Genomic DNA, 8745 nt, shown 5'->3' with positions numbered 1-8745 from the left:
AGAAGCAAAATGTGGGTTTTGTTTGGGTTTCAACTCAATAATTTTTTTAAGAGAAAAATAAATAAATTTTCTTTTATTAAGCATATTTTTTTAATTTCTAAAAAATAGAAAGAAAAATTATTTTCAGAACTAAATGTTTCTAAAATTGAGGAAAACTTATACAAGTGAAGTAACGGAGCGTCGTGAAGTTAACGTGAAAATGACGTGGCAAGGGAATGCGCGCCTCCTTTTTAACGGCTGGATTTGTTTATTAGTAGGAATGTTTCCCTTAAGGAGTGTGGTCTGTCCCGTTAGGTTCGAATTTTTGTATTGCTGACTTCAGATTATTTTAAAAGTTTTAAAATAGAGTTCGATTCGATTAAAATTTTTAACAGTTTAAATTTTTTAATTCGTTTTAAATTCAAAATTATTAATTGAAGCTCAAAAAAGTTTAAAATTAAAAAAGAATAAATTTAATTCGATTAAAGCTCAAATTTAAACTCGAATCTAAATCTTAAATACTTGAAAAAGTTATAGTGCATATTAAAAAACAACACATAAGTATTATTTTTAAAAAAATAAAATTTTAATATATTATTTTTTCGAGTTACTCACAAAATTTTTGAGTCGAATATTAAACATCTTAATTCGGTTTGTTGAAAATTTGATTTCAAGTTCGAATTCAATTTAAATTCATTTGAATCAATTATTTTATTAAACTTTGATCAAATTTAACTCAAATAATTTATATAGTCTAATTTACAATTGTAGGTGCACACACAACAAGGGGTACCTTGGGTTAGTTTAGCAGGGAGGGACCCACACGGTTGCTTTCAGTCCAAACTGGGAATGTGCTGTAATTCCCCGCGCTTAATAAGACTTAATCCCCAAGGTTTACACAAAATTATTATAGTATTTTTAAGGGTAAACTACACATTTAGTACTTAAATGATTGATTTTAGTTCATTTTAATACTTAAATTTCAATTTTTCAAAACTATACTTAAAGTTTAGTTTTTATTTTATTACTCCTCCATTAAAAACTTAACGTGTTTAGTACTTAAACTATCAGTTTTGATTTGTTTTAATACCTAAACTTTTACTTTTTTTCAAAACATAACTTTAAATTTTGAACGGATCCTAAAATAAAACAAAATCTAAAATTTTTAACGACGGATACTAAAATGAAACAAAAACTAAATTTTAAGTATAATTTGAAAAAATTGAAAGTCTAAATACTAAAACACACCAAAACTAACAGTTTATATACTAAATGTGTAATTTACCCTATTTTATAATAGGAATGTGCAACTTTTTAACGAATAATAATCGACTACTTCACCATATTTATTTTAGATCTGATTATCACTATAAACAAAATCTCCTTTTCACACATGGCATGTTACATTGAGTTTAAAATGGGGTTTTCACCCGAATATACCTTATTTAAAAATAATTTCCTATTCTAATGCACATTTTAGATTATTTTCTAAATTAGTCCTATTTTATGTCATGTAGGACAAAGACTCGATATGTCGAAAGCTCTCCTGTAAGACACACCCTGTAGGACACGCCTTCTTCCTATACGACGACAATATAGGCACATGTTGGGTTAAATTGAAAGAAAAAGAAAATAAGGTAAAAAATATGGGGGAAATATGCGATCCAAAAAAAATTAATGTGCGCAATACGTCTTGAAGATACGTAATTATACGAGTCAGGAGACGGCGGTGACACCTGTACTAACCTTATGTTCACTCACTCAATATATATGTTCAAAAGACTATATTTAAACACTTGATAACTCATATATCTAATTGTTTTTAAGACTAATATATACTTATAATCATAATTTAAATTAACATACCTAATAATTAAATTTATTTAATATTATAATATGTATATATAACCCTAAAACTAATATGCTTCCCTTCAACATGCTTATTGGTGAGATAGGAAATTTCATCTCAATCAAACATGGGATCAAATTTAAATAGATTTGAATTGTACAAATAAAATACTTTAGGGACTTAACCTTATTTAGAGAGAGGAACAATAAATAATTAATTTCAACTTAGTTCATAAGATTGGAAGTGACCCATAGGATTGCTGATGGAAACAAGTTTATCACGTTGATGGTTTTGCCTCTTCTAATTTGGACGAAGATATGTGATCGATGAGATAACGATTGTTGGCCGATGTTTTTCCGTGAGAGATATGAAGGTATAATGAGACTACTCGTAGGTTAACATATTCAATATATCTTAGATTTCATTGTAGTAGATCACAGGAGTGTGTTAGAGGTCATGTATATAGACTGCAATAAGCTTGGAGGCTATGATGCTCCCCGTTTTAGAGGATATAGATTTTTTGAAAGTTCCAGTAAATGGAGGTATCTATCCGAAAATATCGACCGACGAAGATAAGATAATTTTTTTAAAGTCACTCAATCTATCTCTCATTACTTTTAGCTTACTTTTAAACCCTATAAACTAATGTCAACTCAAAAACTTTAAAATAAGAATAAACTGAATTTAATTTTGAGAGGATATCTTAATAAACGCTATTAATTGAGTTGGATAGTATAAAACAAAACAAACCTGATGAAATCATCTAGATAAATGTGAATAACTAACCACCCTATATAATCAAACTATAAATCGATACTACAATTAGTCTCACCAACATTAAATTATGTATTTGTATCGCTTTAATTGAAGAATCAAATTGATTATACTTATTGAAATATGGTTATATCATGTTTGATTGTTAATTACCTCATTGAATTTCCTCAAAAGTCACTAGATTGCTATTTGTTGTATGTGTAGCTTATATATGTGTGTATGCCCATGCCATTATACGTGGTCGGTAAGATTGATGATGGTAGAATGGTAAGCATCAGTTTAGCTTTTTCATGTATTGTCTAGTTGCTAAGTTTGGTGAATGTAGTTCCTGTTGTGTTGATGTATAAATGGGTTATGAAACTAAGCATGTGATGTTGATTGAACAATTTTTTATCAACCATTTAATAATAAACGGTTATTCACCTATACTGAAATTATTGCTGCTCGAATCCGAGACCTCTAAGAATAACAACTATTCTCTTAACCATCGAGTAATTTGGTTCGTGCAACTATTGATGTGAATTTAAAGGATGCTTGCCTTGGTGTGTTTATTCATGCAAGGGCCCTCCATGTTCATTTGATGGTACAGTGACATCTAAGTTATTTAACATGTTAAATTTTGAATTGATGTGTATTGGTTTGTAAATTGATCTATAAGACCCGCCCTTATATACATGAAATTTACTCAAATAGTTTTTCATAGAGTGATTACATAGTACTTATTATGAATTTTTTTAATTCACTGACAACAGATACCCTAAAGATAAAATTGTTCGAATCTAGATCAAAACAACATTCCTCTTTACCAGTAAGATCACTCAATGAGTTCAAACTTACGTGAATAGTTTATAGTACACAGAGACATGTTTTGGTACATATTATACTTATTAACTTGCTCCTACCCTCGATAAACGATAGTAAGTTAACAAGTTCTAGCAAGTAAAATTTACAACCGAGTTGTGCTTGAATAGAGAACTCTACAATTTACCCCATAATTCCATAGAATTATATCGAAGAAACTTCCCAAGGATCGTGAAAATTATCAAATGGTTCCAAGAAGCAGAGAAAATATAATTTTTTTTATGACAAAACATTGAAGGTAATGTCAGATGGAAACATTATTCAGACAGATTGTAAACTATAGAGTTGCAAAATTTCCTGTAGGCATTGAACAGCACCCTGGTAGTCTAAGAAGCCCATGAACCAAAATTCATGGGCATCAACAGTGGAAACTTGGATGTACTTTTCGGAAGGATTGACCTTGCTTGTTGATGGATTAACTGCTTTTAGTTGGTGTAATGGGATAAGTACCTGTTTTAGCGCACACAAAAATATAGAATCATAACTTGGTAAGCCATGCTTAAAAAATGGAATCGGAGGTTAAATAAATTATAACTTATATAATTAGGGATAATTATAATAACACCTCCCTCTAGATTATTTTTTCAATTAAATCATTGGTTTGTAATATATTGATTAACTAAATCCAGATTGGATACTAAAAAGGCCAATTATGGGGCAGCCCTCCCAACCCAATATTGCCACTTACAATATCAGAATTTGAACCTTGAACTTATTTATAGGATCTAATGCCTCATCCCATTAGATCATCTGATTCTTGGTCTTTTTGATTATTTTCTAAATGCAAGCATGTAAGGCTAAAGAAAGGTACCTTATAATAACTCCATTCAGTCAGAGTACCATTTTTATAGGAAAGAGGGCTGTCACTGCAATATGCAAGCTTTTCTGTAGATACGTATAAAACTCCCATGACAGGACCAGCTGATGTGGATAAGTAACATGCAAAAGAATCCTGAAGTTTCTCTTCGGGATCTGTTTCAAAAGTTTGTCTAAAGATCTTCTCATAGCCACCTTCTGCTAAAACCTTTGTTCCCTGAGCAATTCTTCCCATGGCTGCCTCAGCAAAACTCGGGCTTGTTTTTACTGATCTAGGAAATAAGGGAAACATTATTTAAGTGATCTTATGTATTTGAACCTCATTTGAGAAGCAAAAGGGAGGAGTTGGGTTAATGCATTATAGGAAATCCGAAATAGCATATTATTCTAGTTAATATATGTGATCCATTTTCTTCCATTTTATATACTGGAAGTTCAAAAAAAAAATTCTTATGCCAAAATGAAATCAACATTTGTAGTCAATAGAAAAGGGATCAGAACATGACAAAGGATGCACATTATCAAAATTTTATGATCATTTTATGCATGCCTAAGTTGAGGTAATTACTCTACCAATAGAAATATATGCACCAAATGGGAAAAAAGATGTTGAGAATTTGGAGTTGGATTTCATTTACTACGTAAATGATAAGAATGAAATCAATAACCATGTATAAAAAGTTAAGTTTCAATCTAATATATAGATGGAAAATACAAAAATTTGGATTAATCAAATCCAAAAATAAACTAGGAATTTCAAAATCATTACTATATAGGCATCTAACAAATCCAAGGGTTTGAGAAATAATAATCCATGTTACATTTCTAAGTATTTTATTATGCAATTCAAACCAACTTTGAAATCCAAAGCTAAATTGTGAAATTCAAGTTCCCAAACACTACCCCAAGGTAATGAGCAAATAATGGGTTAAGGTCTAGTCCATTACTTTTTCATCCATTAAGAATCAATACATTGATCATCACCGTTCAAATGTGTAGGACTCATTCATTCAAAAGTGAAGTGTAAAAGAAAAAAGGGGGGCCAAAGGTCCTCAAATGACAAGAGCAATATATGCAGCGGATTTTGTAGTGCAAGAGTTGTCATCGAAAATTTTACATGAGACATCTCAACAATCCAAAACAGCAAATATAGATTGGTTAATAACATTTCTATTTGTTACATAGAACAATAGAAACAAGAGTTTGCCATGCATCAAGTGTAACATATGGTTAAATTTTGAGCATCCCTAAAGATTAATGAGGTGATCACACATGATTCAAGAAATGGTAGTAATAACTTGGAATATAGATGATCTGTGAGCTATAATCAGCTACTTGAATAGATATAGAATTAAAGGGCACCTAGCTTGCTTCTAATCCGAAGTCCAACATAGGGGATTGGGTTAAGCTGAGAACAGACTAGGCCCTTGCAAAAATTTTGGACAAACAAAATCTATCTAATAATGCAATCTCTGAAAAAATATAGTTATTTCACCACTAAGAGAAACGAAAGCAGAAAATTCTTACTAAACACTGGGACATATCGAAGGAATAACCATGAAATCTCAGGAAATAAAGATTTATCATCCGCTCTTTACTGAGCCAAGTTTAAGACCTAGGGACATACGTAGAATTTTATGTTAAGGGGACGAACTTGAATTTTTAAAATTCCAAGGGCGAAAGCAAATCTTCAATAGAAAATACATAGAAAAAAAACTAAAATATACAGCAAATTTAAAATTTCAGGAGGGCAACTGTTCCCATCCTCCCCCCCCTGGTCCATCCCCGATAAGACCTATGTTATGCAGACTTGTTTCCCTGAACATTCATGTGTAACACCTTTGTTAAAAGTGGGAAAGAATGAATGAATGAATGAAGTTGGTCACATCCTCTCCTTTTCTCCGATCAAAATTGGTTCACGCAACCATCCTCAATGAGGAATCCGACAAGTTTAGGGTTCAAACTATATTATCTGCAACATTTTTTTTCTATCCCCTAGGTTCTACGTTCTTTGTAGCAAATATATACATATTAATATCAAACCCAAATTACCAAGCATTTAATATCAATTCCAATCATGGAAACCTAACAAGTACGACCAAATTCAAACCAAATATAACTATACTCAACTGGAAAAACACCAATAACTTAAAATAAATAAGACGAAAGACAATTGAATCCTTTATAAAATAAAAAACATACAGTGTTGCCACGTGTTCCCGGCAAGATCCTCGACTTTCTTTGACGCTTCTCCCACTGCCTTCTTCCATCTCCAAAAGGCATCCCTCATAGTTTCAATTTTATCTGTTTCCATTTAAAAAAAAAAAAGTTTAAAGAAAAAAATATATTTTCAGATAAATCGATCATATTATATCCAAAAAAGCAGCCAACTGCTACACAGGATTACAAGAGCATCCAACAAAAACACGACGCTCAATCATTCAAATCCCACTCTATACAAAATCTCCTATCAATAGATCACATCTTATTTATCTTCATACTACAAAATGCAAATCGAACTATTTCTTTAAACAAATCAAGAATAGCATCACTCTCCCATAACAGATTTACGGGAAATTCCCCTATTACGTCTTTCCCAAATCAAATAAAGAAACGCGATCCAAGCCAACTTAATAATGGTGAAATCAATATATTTACAAATTTGAAATAAACGATAAATAATAGAAATAAATGCAATAGAAGCTTGCCTTTCAAGGAAACCTCCGAAGATTCCACATCAGGAGCTTGAACAACATTAGGATCGTATCCGCTAGTAGCGGACATGTTACCAGTACCGTGATCTGCAGCAGGCGCTTCACAAGCCGGTTGGGTGCTCCGATGAACCGAATCCGTCGACGCCAATTGTGTCTGGTTCGACGATTGCTCGTTTCGAATAAGATTCTGAATCTCTTTCTCTTTCTCCTCATCTTTCTCCGGCTCCGCTGTTGGAACAATAACAAAGCCATCCTCGTCCACTGCGGGATCCGAGTTTTTGGGCTCCGCTTTGGATTTCGGTTCCTGAGCCATAGATTGCGTTGTGCTGGACTTCGGCTCGGTTTCCGTCTTCATTTTCTCCATCTTTTTAGAGCGTTGTAGGCCTTGGGCGTGGCTGCTGCTGCTTTTTTATCACTCAAATTGTTTTTCCTTTTAGAAATTTGCATCTTTTTGAAGAAATAAATTTGGGGGATTTGGCGGGAATTACGGTACGGCGATGGTAGGGGAACCGTCCAATGTGATGACTTTTTTTAGCGCCAAACTGATGATCATCGTTCTTTGACCTTTGTCCTTTTTCTTTTCTCATTATTAGAAGATGGAGCGAATAAATTTTAGGTTTACTTATAAAATAAGTGATTAAGTTGTATTGTTTTTCATGAATAGGTGTCTAAATTATTTTTCGAATATTATTGTGCCTAACGTTATTACTTTAGATGCCCGAGCAGTAAACATCGTTAATTTTCTCTGTTAGGTGACATGTGTTATATTCTGATAATTTTAAAAATTAGTTATTTTTAAAAAAACTTAAAAACAATATTATATTTATAAAAAGAACCTTAAATTTTCTTAAATTACAAAAACCCAAATCCCTAACTCTAACTCATCGTCGTCATCTTTTTCGGCCACGACCACTATCACCGACATACTCCTTGCCATCCTCCTAGTCATACACCATCGTAGTTGTTGTCGTTGACCGTTGAAATCACGTGGGATCGTGATTTTCATCCTAGGGTTCACGTGTATACAAAACGTCAACTGGTCGTCAATTGACTATCGATCAATCACGATTTCATTGGATATCGATCGTCGGGGGAGGTGAGGTCGAGTGGAACTTCGTTGATAGCAAATGATGGCATTCGGCATGAGTTTAAGGTTGAAACTTGAAATGAAGGTTTTCAAAGTTTTTGAGCAATTTTGATTTTTTTTATTATAATTTTAGTTTTGTATAAATAAATACTTTTTTAAAAATTATCAAAATATGACATGTGCCACTTAATTCAGGAAATTAACGACGTTCACGGTCCGGACACCTAAAGCGATAACGTTTGTAACGTTAGACATCGAAATCATATAAAAAACAATTTAAATACCTATTTATAAAAAAGCGGTATAGTTTAGATACTTATATTATAATTAAGTCTAAATTTTAAATGACATACTATTGCAAACTACATTGATAACCAAAAACACGATAATATATTTCAAACAGGATTTTATTTGGTTACGAAAATACGAAATATTTCCATCTACATATTATCAAGAGAAAATCATTCAATCCAATTATGAGACTTCAACATAACTAAGGTACATGGTTATGGACTATGATTAATATTTCATGAAGTTTGTTGATGGTAATGGTAATAATGGAAAGAGGTGGTGATAAATAATAATTTGTCTCTTTTAATTTACAACGAGAATTGTGACCGGTAATTAAATGACCGTGAATTGTTGTAGAGGTTCTATCTTTTAGA

General features: G+C 32.0%; 1 protein-coding gene across 1 annotated transcript; it reads right to left on the bottom strand.

Annotated features, from left to right (window-relative positions):
• Positions 1-3641: 3641 nt before the first annotated feature.
• Positions 3642-7426, bottom strand: LOC120212797 (GLABRA2 expression modulator-like). The gene is made up of 4 exons (XM_039210981.1): positions 6988-7426; positions 6482-6583; positions 4275-4546; positions 3642-3913 (listed from the first exon to the last, which is right to left on the bottom strand). Exons 1-4 carry the CDS (start codon positions 7355-7357, stop codon positions 3725-3727), a joined length of 933 nt encoding a protein of 310 aa, XP_039066912.1. The 5' UTR covers positions 7358-7426; the 3' UTR covers positions 3642-3724.
• Positions 7427-8745: the final 1319 nt, after the last annotated feature.

The sequence above is a fragment of the Hibiscus syriacus genome, unplaced genomic scaffold (genome assembly GCF_006381635.1).
Source record: "Hibiscus syriacus cultivar Baekdansim isolate YM2019G1 unplaced genomic scaffold, ASM638163v2 tig00110017_pilon, whole genome shotgun sequence".
Taxonomy (NCBI): Eukaryota; Viridiplantae; Streptophyta; class Magnoliopsida; order Malvales; family Malvaceae; genus Hibiscus; species Hibiscus syriacus.
This window is presented reverse-complemented; position numbering and strand designations above follow the sequence as displayed.